This window comes from Halichoeres trimaculatus, unplaced genomic scaffold, assembly GCF_033239565.1.
Source record: "Halichoeres trimaculatus isolate MK-OKI-2021-1 unplaced genomic scaffold, fHalTri1.1 fHalTri1_scaffold_1, whole genome shotgun sequence".
NCBI lineage: Eukaryota > Metazoa > Chordata > Actinopteri > Labriformes > Labridae > Halichoeres > Halichoeres trimaculatus.
The window spans coordinates 37,556,889-37,572,533 of record NW_027437179.1 but is presented as its reverse complement, the minus strand read 5'-3'; the positions used below and the strand labels follow the sequence as shown (position 1 = coordinate 37,572,533).

Below are 15,645 nucleotides of genomic sequence, written 5' to 3'. Positions count from 1 at the left end.
AAGTTGGGTCCAACACAAGGTTTAGGGCAGAAATTACCCCTACAGCAGTGTTTTTGTGCAGCAGAAGCCCAGGGCGCACGCACCAAACACCCCCTCCCTGCTCCTCTGCCGGTTTCCTCTGCACTCAGACGGGGCAATATTTTACTTGACCAAAAACACAAATAAACGAACTCCCACCAAAAAAAATTGATATCGGTCTGCATTCACGCTTTATTTAGAGAATTTTCAGCGCGTTACTTTCACACAGAAACACCACTAAATAAGGCTCTAGTTCTCGTGTCTCTTCGTCCTGGCAGACTACCTGCGTTTGTTTATATCTGGCACACCGCGCGGTAGTGCCATTTAACGGCACTATAAGAACTAGAGCCTTATTAAGCGGTGTTTTTGTGTAAAAGTAACGTGCTGAAAATTCTCTAAATGAAACGTGAATGCAGACTGATATCAGATTTTTTCGGTGGGAGTCCGTTTATTCGTGTTTTTGGTCAAGTAAAATATGGCCCCGTCTGAGTGCAGAGGAAACCGGCTGACGAGCAGGGAGGGGGTGTTTGGTGCGTGCGCCCTGGGCTTCTGCTGCACAAAAACACTGCTGCAGGGGTAATTTCTGCCCTAAACCTTGTGATAGGACCCAACTTGTTCCATCCTGGAGTATCACTTTAAGAGAATCTGAGTGGAGCCGGACAAAAAAAATAATGATATTTTTTTTTCTTTCCAGAGTTCAATCCCTTCTTGGCTCTCCCTCCCTCCCGCCATATGTTTTTTTTTTTTTTTTTACAATTTCTGAAAAAATACACAAGAACGGCAGCTGTCAGTAATCATTAAACGTGACGTAAAGCCTCGCTTTAACCTCTCATAACTAAGGATGCACGATATATTGGTAACAATATTGGTATTGGTATGGCCAATAGTGGTCATTTTTTAACACATCAGTATCTGCCGATATTTACTCAATAGCTGCCGGCATTTTCAGAGCATCTTGAATGATCTTTCAAGACCCAAATAATATTCTTTTCTTTGACTATGTAAACACAAAAACTACATAAGAAGAGTGGACTCTCTTCTTTTATGTCTCTCTTCCTGTTTTTGATTAAAAAAAACCAGACAAAAATTTTGATCACATTCATCCTGGGCGCCCCTTTCTTTGATCCTCTTCATGGTCGTCTTTTCGCAGATTGTGCTGCTCTTTTTCTCTGAACTACCTCGACACATCATCTCAGTTTTTTTAAAACAAATATTGATATTGGTAAATATCAGTTATTGGCCACAACAACAGTATTAATATTGGATATCAGTATCGGCCAAAATTTTCATATCGGTGCCTCCCTTCTAATAATTATTGAAAACTAAACTTTTCAGAAAAGAAAGGAATTCGATACAAGGCAGCCAAATAATAAATCCAACAAAGAAAAAAATGTGTCGCAGTAAACAAAGAGCATAGATCAGGGATGTCAAACTCGTGCCATGGAGGGCCAAGAGGTTGTAGGTTTTCTTTCCAATCAAAAACTTCACCAGCTGGTTTCACTGATTGGTCCCTGCTCTCTGCTTGAAGGTGAGGTAATCAGTGGAATCAGGTGGTGGAGTTTTTGGTTGGAAAGAAAATCTGCAGGCTATTGGCCCTCCATGGCATGAGTTTGACATCCCTAGCATAGATGGAAGACATGCCGCATTTCGTCCTCTCAGTGATTGGCATGTAGCTCTTTGATACAAAGTGCAATCAAGCTTTGTTTCAGAGAAGTCTGTGTGCTGCCAGGAGAAATACAGCCACTGTCACACAGGAAGTGACAATTTTTTGACCAATCAACGGTCTGCAGTGTTGTAGCTCCACCTTCTGAGAGCAGTTTAGTCTGGCACTCATATGAAAGTGTCCCAAAAACTGGGACAGTCTCAGTGATTTGGGGATATGTCCAAGGATCAGTCAGTGGAAACGCCATAAAGTGCGTGCCGTGCTGAGACGAACCGAACTGGTCTGCTTGGTAGAAACTTGACTTAAGAGAAGAAAAATCAATACTGTCTAGGGTGACTAATTTAAAAAATCAAAAAATATTGTCAGTAGCGACTGCTACAGTCACATCCTGTCACAGAGATTCTGACGACTAATTAGCTTCAGAAAAAACAACTCTAAACTGGTTCCATTCATATTCATCAGATTAATCTTATTTTGTAGTCCAAAGAAAACTCTTGATCATGGAGTTCCACAGGGTTCACTGTTTGGACCACTTCTTTTCACCTCATTCACGTGTTCTAAAAGGACATTATCTGGAGGACACACTCCATAAAGTTATGTTTTTGTGCAGATAAAGCTCAGTAAAACCTGTCAATGAAGTCAGGAGAAATCAGTCACCTTTTTAAGCTCTTGTATACCTTTGTGACAAGACCTGTTACGCTTTTTCAACTCCTTGGTACCAGAGCCTCTGAGAGACATTTTCTAATGATGTAACTGCTTGAAACTACATCAGCCTGGCAATGTGCACCATAGTTAAGAATCTGAAAGATCTATTTTATCAAGATCTTTCCTTTAACTCCCACATACAATAAATCTAAAGCAGAGCTTCTTTCATCTTTAATCTTTATGTTCTTCACCTTGAGGGGAGTGATTGTTGTTAAGTTAAGTAAGCATGGAGGAGGATAAAACACCAGAACAACTTCCACGTCTGGGGTTAAAACTTGACTTGAAAGATCTGTTTCTGTTCACTGTGTTCAATTCAATGAGGTGGAATGTGACATTATAGACAAGGTAGGTTGTTTACATCCAGCAATGCCATCTCAAAGGTCAGTTTCCTGAATTAGCAGCCCTACTGATGGCCGATACCTCGTCTCTATGCCAACAGACATCTGTACTTTCTGAAAAATGTTCTGATTTTCAAGTGGAAACAATCCTCAACTTAAAGTACTGAATTAGACTTTGTGGTGCAGTACTTCATGGTTTTAATAACAAAAGAAAGAGTTATTTTAATTAAAATGAATACAGTTGTTAAGATTTCCAAATCAAAATGTCTCAGTAAACACGAAATAAACCAAACACACCACTGATCTGATGGTAGTGCAGTTTTTCGGTGCTTTAACTCACTCACCTGTAAATCGTGTATTCATTTGGAGCTCCAGAAAGTGGATCACTAATGTTCCTTTTTCCAAAATTCCCTGTCCACAAGACGGTGTCGTTTAAAATCACAATGGCTGACAAGGACGGGAGGCTGATGGGGTTGATAGTCTGCCGGAGTAAAGCGTCTACCTGAAGAGACAAAACATGAAGAGGAGAGTTCATTATCCAAGCTTTGCAAACCAGTTACATGATGCACGATTAGCATGCAAGCATAAAAGCAAAACTTCAATCTGTAATTGAACTTCAGCAAAAGGTGCCAAAATTTCTTCGTACTCAATATAAGTGATACGATGTTCAGACTGGCTTTGGACTCAGGACTTTTAGAAATATTTGGTCTCTTTCTTCCAAAGTAAGAAAAGATGTGTGTTCTTGAAGTTTTACAAATAGAGCTCCAGCCAAAAAAAAAATAAAAGCTGTGGAGGTCTTTTTTTTTGTCGTTTTGCAAAGTTAGAAGAAAAAAAAAAGTCTGGGTGATGAATCAAATTGTGTCTATAGAATATACAGCCATCGATCAGAGTTACAAAGTGCGTCATCACACCCACGAGAAGGCTTTGTCCACAGAATGATTGAATCTTTAAGAAATACTCGACTTTGGCTCCTGTATTCAGGTTTTTCAGACCAGTTAAAAAAAGACTTACACAGCACAGATGAATCATATAATAGCTTTGAGAAGTATGGATTGTGTTGTTAACTTTGTCAGCCGTATTGGAAACTTGAAAGATGCGACCCCAGCGTTTTTCTGTCTCGAGGGTCTCATTAGTCACATCACGACCTTGCCTAATTTGATAAACAAGCGACACGTTGCGTGCTCCAGGAGCAAACAAAGTACTTCAACCTTGACTCACAGCAGATGTCCGAACATAAATAATAAATTAAAGTGTGACATTATTGTTTTTGCTGGGAGCTATCAGCAGAGCAGTTCAACTCTGTATTCTGCATACGAGGCGATGTGGTTTCCAAGGTTCCAGCAATTTCACTGTCAGCTGTGTTATTTTCTCCCTGATATCACTGACTCTCATATAAAGTCCTGCTTAAGGATAAGGATGTATAATGGAGCAGAAGAAGAGTTATCTCAAAACCACATTTTACAGAGTTCCCTGTACCATCCGCCCATTTTCTCTGCCTCTTCTGGGTCAGGTCACAGTGACTGCAGGCTAAGCAAGTTGACCCAGACATCATCTCTCCCAAGCAAAGATTTCAGCTCCTTCTGCAGAGACCTGAGGAATTCACAGACCAGAGGGAATGTGCTGAGTCTCTTCACGTAAGGACGTACCCTGAAAACTGAACCTTAACCCTACCTGAGGGTGTTATCAACAGACATAACCATAAAGACGCTATGAGGGAGGTCAGAGGGCCTTGTCACCTTGTGGCCAGGAGTCTCACACAGACTATCATAAATTACGTTTAGCGAGGTGTGTGTTTGTTTTGGAATTAAATGAAGATTAAATGTTATTAAATGATGTAAACACATTTTCTTTTTTCAAGACAACTTTTTCCTAGATACTATGCGCCGAGGTACGTGATTTATCAGTACAGTTGTGTCACGCTACAGTTTCAAACGTGACATCAAGACATATGTAGAGCTACCGGCAGCCTGGTGTCCAATGTATCTGTAGGCTAACGTGACAACAAGTAACAATTTCAGTTTGTATGTAGGCAAGTCTATTTGTATAGTACATTTCAGCAAGCAATTCAAAGTGCTTTACAGACAGAACAAATTAAAAGAAAACAATTAAAATTCAATTAATAAGATAGAAAAAACAAAAACAAAAAACAAGATAAGCTACAATAAAACAAAATAAGATAAAAAAAAACAAACAAACAAGATTTTAAACAGATTTTAAGATAAGAGTTGCAGTGCAGAGTTGCAAAACTGTGTGATTTTTTTTTTGTTAAAGAAAAAATATTAAAATGATTTGTTAAAATGCTCCAATAAAAGGCATCTGTAAAAATGTGAGTCTTTGGATTTAAGGGAGCTCAGAGTTTCAGCAGACCTGATATTTTCTGGCATTTTGTTCCAGATATTTGGGGCATAGAAGCTGAATGCTGCCTCTCCATGTTTGGTTCCAGTAGCTGTTTATATTTAGCACAGCTGGCACCTCGGTGCACTAAAGCCGTGTTTCCACCAAGCAGTCCGGGTCGGTTCAGTACGGTTTGGCTTGGTTTGATACAGTTAAGCCTGATCCCGTTTGCGTTTCCACAGCAAACTGTGCCCTCTCGTGATAGGTGGCGTGTAAGCCGGATGCCGCAAGCCTCAGCTGTTAAATAATAGCGTGACGCCGTAGCAGTGCAACACAGTGTACCCAGCTAATAAATCTATTGAAGAAGAAAAACATGACACAGTAAACAAAGAGCAACAATGGAAGATATGCCGCATTATGTTCTCTCTGTGATTGGCATGTAAGTCTTTGATACAAAGTGCAATCAAGCTTTGTTTCAGAGAAGTCTGTGTGCCACCAGGAGAAATGCAGCCGCTGTCGGGATAAGTGACCATTCTTCTGACCAATCAACAGTCTGCAGTGTTGTAGCTCCACCTTCCAGGATCGGTTTAGTCAGGCATCCATATGAAAGGATCCCACAAAGTGGGATGGCTCGTCTTGGCTATTTGGGGATCTTTTCCGGGAAAAGTCAGTGGAAACGCCACAAAATGCGCACCGTACTGAGATGAACCAAACCGGTCTGCTTGGTGGAAACGCGGCTTAAGACATGTCAGTAATGTGCAATGTTAGAAAATCCTGGTTATGTCCTGCCAGTCATCATCACTACAAAATTAATCACAGAGATCAGCTGAGAAAAACACAGATCTCTCTTCTTACTGCTAAACTTCTTTAGTGGATCACAATCAGACTTATATAGGGAGACTTTTTCAAGATCGCTTAGAAACTCCTCACAGCCCCTTTAATTTCCCTTTTAGTGCAAAGGATTAAAGTTTTGACTTCAAGCTAGTCTGAGCTTCTTTTGTCAGAGGAGCCACGTTTGTCCTCAACATAATATTCCTTACACCAAACAAAGCTCAGCTTTAAGGGTTTGACAGCTAAAAGCTTTCTCTCCAGGCTCAGCTCACTCCCCACCATGCTTCATTATGCTACACCACTCCACATCATGATCTCGTGATCCACTTCGCTTTAGGTGAAGGAGTTCAAGTGGTCTTGAACATGAGTAGAATATGGACTCGTTTCTCGCCTGCACAGAGAAATCTACTTAGTTGAGATTGAGAACCAAGGCCGAAGAGGCGCTGACTCTCGTCCTAGTCACATCAAAGATAATTGTTGCCAGCTTAAGTGGCTGCTCGCTGCTGCAGCTCCCTCTTCCTTGGCATTTTTTTCAACTTTTTCTTCTCTTTTAGTCATTTTTTGTATTTAGAGCCAGTCATTAATTTTTATGGGTCATTTGTTGGACATTGACACCAAACCAGTTACATCCGCAGTAGTGTTTTTACTATTTTTGTTCCTGTGTGTGTCCAGATATCCTAACACTGTTGTTAGCAGCCTGTAGCATGTCAATGCTAACCAGAGCTAGGCCGGATGTTCAGCACGAGCTGAGAGATGACATTTTATCCCTCGTTATGGGGAACATAAGATCTATCTCCAATAAGATGGATATGGCTAGCCATAATAACCCAGCACCAGAGAGAATATAGGAGGAAAGAGTAGCATCGAGCTATTTGTAGACATAGCTAATGGAGCTAACAGTGTATTTATATTGTTGCTAGATGCCGCCCTGTTGTGGCAGCTTTCTCTTCCTCTCTTATCTTGTGTTTGTCTTGAGATCCTACATCTTACCATGGCTGCATTGTCTACATGTGAAATCAGCTGTTTGCAGCCTGTAGCATGTCAATGCTAACTGGTGCAAGGCCTGATGTCTTCCCACAAGGTGAGGAGAAGGAGGTGAGGATGACGTGTTGGTTCTCAGGTGTGAGCTAAGAAGTGATGACATGGACCTGTCCTTCCATCCATCGTTATTGGGAACGTAAGATCTATCTCCAATAAGATGGACGAGCTAGCTGTGCTAACCCAGCAACAGAGAGAATACCAGAGGGCAGAGTAGCATCATGCTATTCACAGACATGGCTAACAGAGCTACCATCAGACACCAACACCATGTTGGAAGAGCTTCACCTGCTGCAAGCAGACAGGATCCAGGAGACAGAGACTGAACAGACTGCTGAAGAAGCTCAGTCCTGGACCCTGTGGAGGTGGAGACTGGCTGACTGGACAATGATGGACAAGCTGTCATCATCTATTTTCTTATGGAGCTTTTTGCACTTTCTGTACACTTTCTTACTTTTTTTTCTTGATTGCTGCTGTGACTCCTCCTGAATTTCCCCTCTGGGATAAGTAAAGTATTTTCTCTTCTATTCTATTTTACAAATTTGCAAATCTGTTTACACATTTGTGGACCAGCTCGCTTATTTGCAGATGCATTTACACACACAGAAATAATTTTGCTATAATAATAGCTCCATATGAAGAGAACAGAATCCCATCATCTGCAAAGAAACGCTCCAAAAGCATCATGGCTTCTCCAAAATATCCAAATCCTCTCTTACTTATTTTGAACTTAATGAGTCTTGCACTTTATCAAAAAGTTGTGTATGAGATACATGACATACCAAAGCCTATATGGTGATTATTGAAGTTGCTGTGATACAACTCACTTAAAGATCAAAAGGAGTGTGCGCCGCCTGATAAATGTGTGATTTTCTGTCTCACTTGCTGCTTGAACTGAGCTGTAGCGAGTTTTCTCCTTAGAGCTCTTTCTCTTTATCTGGAAAGCTGAGTAACAGCACATACACTCTATGTAAAATGACATTTCAAAGTAGATCAGTGAACTCAGTACCCTCCTGAGGAGAACATAGAATAAACCCTTTAATCATGTATTTTTCGTGAAGTTTGTGCAAATTGACCTTCAAAGCTGCAAAGAACATGTTTCTTTCATCATGAAGCTTTTCAAAAGCTCTGTAGATGATCACTCTGATATCCCCTTTCATCTCGCATGGAAAAGTGTGAGTAAAAGTAACAATAAACTCTGTCTATACAGTTGGTTTCAAAACTGAGTTACAGGAGCTTTAGAGAGCAGGTTTGTCATAAAATCATGACATTTTTGAAGTCAGGGTCAGGTATACTTTGGCTGTGAGACACACTCTTCTGCTTCATTTCTGTGCTGGCACCAGCTTCTCTAATGAAGCAACACCTGTGAGCTAATTCACGCTGGCAACTCAAACTGCAGCCCACAACCTGGCACTTTCTTTGAGCTGATGGATTTCTGTCTCTCCATCAGTCCCAGAATCCACCTGCAGGATCTGAACGTATTTCTCAATAAATGCTCTGCCTTCATGCTGGAAATTTGACTTTATCAGACAGACAGATGGATTACTGATAAACCAAAAGTAAATCAGAGCTACTAGCAGGGACTCAGTGCTTCAAGGCAAACAAGCAGAAACAAAAGTCATTTTTATAAAGCTCATGGTTTAAAAAACTTCTTGAAGTCAGAATTTCTTACACTGTTGTTTTTAGTAGGACGACAGTGCTGTAAAGCGATTGGATACTCCAAATCTGGCAGATGGCCAAAAATATAATTGTACAGATGGTATCAAAGACAAGAGTCTCAGAGAGCATCTCTAACTTCTGAGAGGGAGCAGATATTTTAAAAAATCTGCATCAAAACAACAGATTTTCTGCATCTCTTTCTCCAACAATCATTAACATTATGATAAACATCTGCCTGGCAGGATTAGCACTGGAGGACCCAAAGGTTTCAGTCCAATTAGAAATTATACAAAAACAAGATGGAGGAAGCAAGAAGTGAATGCAACAGCGTGCAATGATCATCTGTTTCATTTAGAGACACGATTAATTAAAACAGATTTTTCTTCCTGTGTCACTGTTAGCAGCATCAGCTAAAAGGCCAATATTTATATCTAACCATACAAGTCAATAGTTTCTAATGTGTAGCCATAGCTTCCAACACTAAAGCATTGTCCGTGAAACACACATTTGAATTGGCTTCACACTCTCACACCCATAGACTGTAAAAAAAAACGGACGTCATCTTGCTCAGCTCGAAGTGAGGTCTCCACAAAAACTGCTCCCCCTGGTGGCTGGCTGCAGTATGGGTAAAAAAATCTGACTGTCCAGTCATTCCAGATGGGCTGTGGTCAAACTTTAAAAAATTAATACTCCTCATATAAATGTTTCTGGCGTCTGATTGTTGTGGTGATTTGAAGATATCATTTGGCTGCCTTGTATTCAAGTCTTCTTTTTTCTGAAAAGTTTCGTTTTCATTAGTTATACGAGGTTAAAAAGGAGGCTTTACGTAAGGTTTAACGTTGATTGTAAAATATGTCAGGAGGTAGAGTCATGAAGTGTTTAGACTCTTGAAGGAAAAAAAAAATGTTATTTTTGTCACCCAGCTCCACTCAGATTCTCCCAGAATCCCTCACAGTCTCTACTGCATAGACTCTGGCTGCAATTCCTGCCAATGGCTGCGCCTGTGATGGGGTTATTTTGGCTTCAAAACCGTACAATGGTCAATGGCAGAGCCACACTGTCCACTCTATATACAGTTTATGATCTCAACCAAAGTAGGGTTGATTCAATCATCTGGTGTATTGGTGAATGCAAAGCGAAGAAGCAGAGCAACAGATGCACATTTTGTTGAAAGACAGTCAGCAGATTCAGCAGATTGAGCAGCACAAGCACATCATGGTAGTCTGCTACGATCGTAACAACGGTACTGTTGTCCTGTTGTATGCGCAAAGCGGAGGGTTTCCACCGAAAACGTTGCCTTACTGTTTACGAAGCAATGATGTCGGCTGTGTTTCAGAACAATTCCACTCTGGAGGCCATTTTCAAAAGTTTGCGTAGGTCAGCTGAAACCACGTTTCTGTGTGAACGCGAGGCTGAAACGCAACAAAACCGTGCCCCCTCGTGGTAGGCAGCATATAAACTGAATGCCGATAGTTCCATCTGTTAAATAATAGCATGAAGCCACAGCAGCGTGACACAGTGTACCCTGCTAATAAATCCTATTAAGCAGAAAAACAACTTAAAGCAACAATGGGAAACATCCAGCAACTCGTCTTCATGTGATTTCCATGTGGCTCTTCGTTACAAAGAACAATGAAGCTTTATCTCACAGAAGGCTGTGTGCCACCAGGAGAAATACAGCTGCTGCTGTCGCACGGTAACTGACGATTGTTTCAACCAATCAACAGTCTGCAGTATTGTACTTCCACCTTCAGGTATCAGATTCGTTTAGTCTGGCACCCCTACGGTAGGGTCCCAAAAAGTGGGATGGCTTGTCTCAATTATTTGTGGATCTGTCCTGGGATAAGTCAGTGGTAACGCCATAAAATGTGTGCCGTGCTAAGACAAACTGTACTGAACAACTTGGTGGAAACGGGGGCTGTAGAAGATTACAACATAGAAGCTCTTATAAAGTGCATTTTGTGTCAGAGCTGCTTTGAAACACATGTGATTTCACTGGGCAGTATTTGTGTAAGTATTTCTGTAGTCAACCAGACGTCAAGGTGATGTTTTCATAAGGCAAAGTAAGCCATTTCTTGCAGATACACTTGAGAAAGCAGCCCTAAAGCATGAAACAGTGTTTGCAACACATCAGGACTCGCTGTCAGTGTTGGCAGGTCAAGCTGGGAACAACCCTCATGCTCCACTTCATCCCCCTGACGCTGCACAGCACACAACAATCAACTCAAACAAATCTGCTCATAATTGGTTTAATTTTGGAGACTTATACCTGAGCTCAGAGCCACACTGGTGCAGAAATAGACTCCTTCCACCTACGCTCAACCTCACTGTCAAAAATAGACCGCCTTTAGCCTGTGCTTAATTTCTGAGGTCTGAAAATAGAAAACAAGCGCCGCAGGCCAGCAGACAACTTTCAACCCAGGTGTAAAAAAGCTGTTTATCCCCTCTATGACTCTCGCTCCAGTTTGTTTGGATACGTTTTGTTTTTGTGTTTCTTTTTTGTTGCTTTCAAGGTGATGATTGTGTCCTGTTTCCATACTTCCTGTCTGTTTCTCCTCTGCGATCGCTGTATTAGTTCATCCTTGGTGATGTTTTCGGTTCCTGGTTTTAGGATTTTCTGATTAGCATGGGCCTTGTAGTCAAGTTGTTAAACATTTATCCCTCTGAAACCTTTTCTTGCAGCTGTTTCCTGTTTTGTTTTTTTTGACATTTGTGAAAAGTTCGCCTCTTAGTTGCCGTTATGTCTCTGTATTCTGACACTGCATGCATTTTTAAACCTTGGCTTTGTGTCATTTCCATCTGCGATTTTGATGTATTAATTTAAACTCAGTATTCTTTACTATTTTCTGTCAGCTTCTTTTACTGTTCTTACGCAGAAGCCTTTTATTTACTTCATGTTGAGGCCCTGTAGCTGTGACTTTCATGTTCCAGGTAGTAAGTTATTTTGGGAGGAGGAATTAGGACCCTTAACTCAGCCTAAAAATTCCTAGCTAGGGGTCTTAGCTTAAGAGTGATTCAGGAATCTTATGAGAGCAACTCTGAGCAAAAAGGAGACAGAAACTTTGATCTTAGTGAGGAGGTGTGGTTGACCCTGTTGCTAGGTGTGACGCAGTCTCCTGAAAGCTTTGATTGGTTGGTACGAAACGAGGAAAAGATGAGGAAAAAGAATACTCCATGCTCCTAACAATGAATGGACGGTAAAACCAACAGATCACATAACTCAGACTGTATTCAGAAATGTGTCATCGTGACATTAATTTTATATCATGATGTTGAAACTCAGCTGAATTAAATTGATAGTGACACAGCCTCAAAACATCCGAACGTACCTCATTCACACACTGATTATATTGATTTGCTTATTGATCTGTTCACTGTCCATGCCCCTCATGTTACTACTCAATGTGTTTGGTTTTAATGGTGGATGCAGACTCAGCTGTCAGCACTTCCTGTGATCATTTGCGTCCTTATTAAAAGAGGTTTGATTTGGCAGAACGACCAAAACAAGACATGGATATAAAAAAAAAGAACTAAACAGAGGAGCCTGCTGCTGGCTCAGCTCGTTGAGAAGAATTAAAGAGTGTTCAGAGGAAACTTCGGTTCATCAAGGCATCGCCCAACAAATCAACGCGCAGCGTATAAGGGTATAACATCGGTGTCTTTGATATTGATAACTGTATGAATGTTATAGAATTTCATCTGCTCAATAAGTGGACTGTTAAGACCAGTGGTCACCAACCTTTTTGAGCCCAAGATCTCTAAACCCAACAGGCGTGAATGCAAGATCTGCCTGTTGAAGACTTGAAGAAGGATGGAAAACACATGATGTTTTTCCAGTTTTAACGAGTCTAGATGTATGAATTATACTTAAGTCCCTTGTATTGAAGTGTTTGAGGCGGTTTTGCGCTCTTATACTTTAACATTATGAAAAGATGGAACTTAAACATGTGTTGTAGACTGGCTCATTGCTACAAACAGTCAGTCAGAGACACTCAATAGGGTGGCTGACAATAAGATGACTCATGTTTTTTTGATTTGTCTGCATGTGACTGTGTGTCTATGTCTATGTTCTTTCCATCACTGCTTTAAATGTCCCATTTGTAGTAATTCAAAGGTTTATCTTATCAATTTTGTCTTAATAGTACTGCTTTAAAATAACAGACTGGCTGACACATATAATGTATGATACATTTTTTATACTAAAACCAAAAACTGGGATTTAATACGTAAACAATTATAGTTATTCATAATTCTTAAAGTAGAGAGTGAAGTTAGATAAGATAAATGGTGACAATTTATAAGTGTGGATCCCCCTGCCCTCATTGAGCCACCCCAGGCTGAAAGTCTGGACACGCCCCTGCACTGAGACACACAGTAATGGTGTGGTATGAAAGCTGACAGGCTTTCAGGTTTGATCACCAAAAGCTGGAGGAAAACTCCTCTGTTGATTTTTAAAGAATGAGAGGGAAGGCAGAAAAACGAAAACTTGTTTCCTAAACAGGGAGCAGAAAGTTATTTCCTGTATGAGCGTGAGGAGGATTAATGATCAGCTGATGCTAAATACTCATCATTACAGTATCCACAAACTGATGAAGATGAAGGTTGAATCAAAAATAAACCACACAGAGTGACAGAGAGAACTTCTGCTTCTAAATATTATTAAACTGGACAAGGTGGAGAAAGTTTTCTCCGTTACTCACAGGATATTTAGGATATGACGTGAATCATTGCAGAATAGAAAACAAAGAGCCACATGATAGCGTGTCTGTAAACACTGCTATATGATCAATGAAGCGCAGATTTGATTCCTTTAAGCAACTTTTCTAGCCATAGTCTGTATTTTCTATAATGTGTGTGCTACGGGGAAGAACTCCATCATGCCTGATGAGTGATTTATTTTTCTATTATTTTCGAGATCTACCTGGTAAGCTTCAAAGATCTCCCGGTCGATCGCGATCGACAGGTTGGGGACCTCTGGTTTAGGGTATGACACTGGTTTCTTTGATATGAATAACTTTATGAATGTTGTAGAATTTCATCTGCTCATTAACCGGACTGCTTAGGGGGTGGTTCAGCAGCTAATAGCCGTCTCAAGTGCAAGGTTAAAATAGTGTTGGATTTGTCATTATAGTTTAGTTTTAGTTAGTTTTGACATTTTTTTTTCCATTATAGCTTAGTTTTAATTAGTTTTGGAGTAGGCATTCTAGTTTTTATTTAGTTTTAATTTTTGCAACAAGGCTTAGTTTTAGTTTAGTTTTATTTTTTTTCATACCTTATTAACCAGGTGCAGGATTCAAAAAGGTCAGAGTAAATATTTTGTAATACTGTTTATTTTCAAATCCAACAAACTGCTCAGTCAATGCTGATACTGAACTGTTGGCTGCTGCCTTAAACACAAGACAATAATATAAACTTAATATAAAAATATAAACATAGATAATATAAAATAGTGTTAACGTGAATTAAATAAAAATAATTAAAACATAAATTATAGAAAACAATATAATATGAGCTTTAATAAATAGAAACTTGGACCCTGTAACAATAAAGTCAGACACACATGAAATTAAACTATTACAGATGCTCTGATTCATTGCTCCTCTACGTTTCGTCGCAGCACAGCGCACAGCCAGTCAGTGCAGTAAACAAGCACGTCCCAGTACGTCACTGTGATGGTGCCGTACGGCGCTGACAACTGCCGAAAACTGTCATAATATTGGTTGGGAAAATGTGTCTGATTAATTTAAATCCTAAAGGCTATCTATATTGTCTAAAACTATAACTAAGGGAATTTTCTCTATAATTTGAGTTAGTTTCAGTTATTTTTGAGAACACAAGATACAGTTTTAGTTTACTTATCGTTTTTGTTTTCTTCTCTAGTTTTTATTAGTTTCAGTTAACTAAAATGTATTTTAAATTTTAGTTTTCCTTTTTAGTTTCGTTTTAGTTAACTATTATAACCTTGCTCAGGTGGCAGATATTGTGGTTAGCGTGTTGGGAAAGTCTGACATCAGTATCAGTCTTCACTGTTAGGCTTCTTGAAGTCCTCCTCCCTCCTCTTAACAGATTTTCACCTTAGGAGCTCTCTTAAGGCTTAAGAATAACCTATTCTTATTAATTCAAAGATTTTTCTAAGAGTGACATCACTTAGAGCTACTTTTAGCCTCAGGATGCTTTGTGAATATGTGCCTGGCCTTTTGCTCATGAAGACAAATGTGCAGGCAAAACAGAATGATTCACCAAAACTAATTGAAAGTTGCTTAAATGTTTTTCTCAAGTTGCACGAGCCACAGTTTAGAAGATTATAATGAAATGAAAGCAAGGTCATGTCCGAGTTTTCATTTTCTGGAGTTAAAGCAGTTCAGCGGATATTTTATTACTCAAACTGAAATTAGTCCCAAAAACTTCCACCAAAGTTGAATCTAAGGAATTGAGTCCTGATTGTATTTTGTCCTCTTTTGTCTCCTCACAACCTCTTGCTCCCAGTCTCTTGTGCGCACAGACACTCAACCTTTGGCTCGTATGGACTCAGTTTTTCATCTGCCATATCTTTAATCTCCTTCTGTCGACGGCAGCAGCATTTGGTGTGAAGGATTAATGCGGTCAGCCTGTAAATTTCCTCAGACTCCGGGGTGAGCATGAGAGAAATACGACCTCAGGATTTAAATCTTTGAGAGAGAAGGGCGATGAATGACTCCTCTCACCTTTTCCAGAGCCTCCTTCAGGCTGGGGATGGGATGTTCCAGCGGCAGCGGCTCGGGGAAACGAGGACACATCATTTCTGCTTTGGCGTTGCGGCCGTTCTCTTCTTCTGGGCGGGATGTGAGATGAGGAAGGAGGGGAAGAAAGACAGAGAAGAGGAGGCACATGGAGACATGCTATTATAATACCCACTTGATCAATGTTGTCATAACGTATATCTGCTCAAAACACATCATTAACTCCCTGATCATGGACTAATTTACAGGACGTATGACACAAACACGGCTGAAAAGAAACGCATCCTTGTCCCACTGTGAAATTTATATGAACAGAGATAATTCAACACCTCACCCTGTC

The 15,645-nt window shown here is 40.2% G+C and overlaps 1 protein-coding gene across 1 annotated transcript in view; it reads right to left on the bottom strand.

The window, feature by feature from the left end:
- The window catches only part of lactbl1b (lactamase, beta-like 1b), a 92,131-nt gene that overhangs the window by 17,356 nt on the left and 59,130 nt on the right, over window positions 1-15,645 (bottom strand). The window contains exons 4-5 of the mRNA XM_074677170.1: window positions 15,291-15,397; window positions 3,069-3,226 (exon numbers count right to left, since the gene is read on the bottom strand). Coding sequence (XP_074533271.1) covers window positions 3,069-3,226; window positions 15,291-15,397 — 265 coding nt within the window. The remainder of the gene's footprint in view (window positions 1-3,068; window positions 3,227-15,290; window positions 15,398-15,645) is intronic.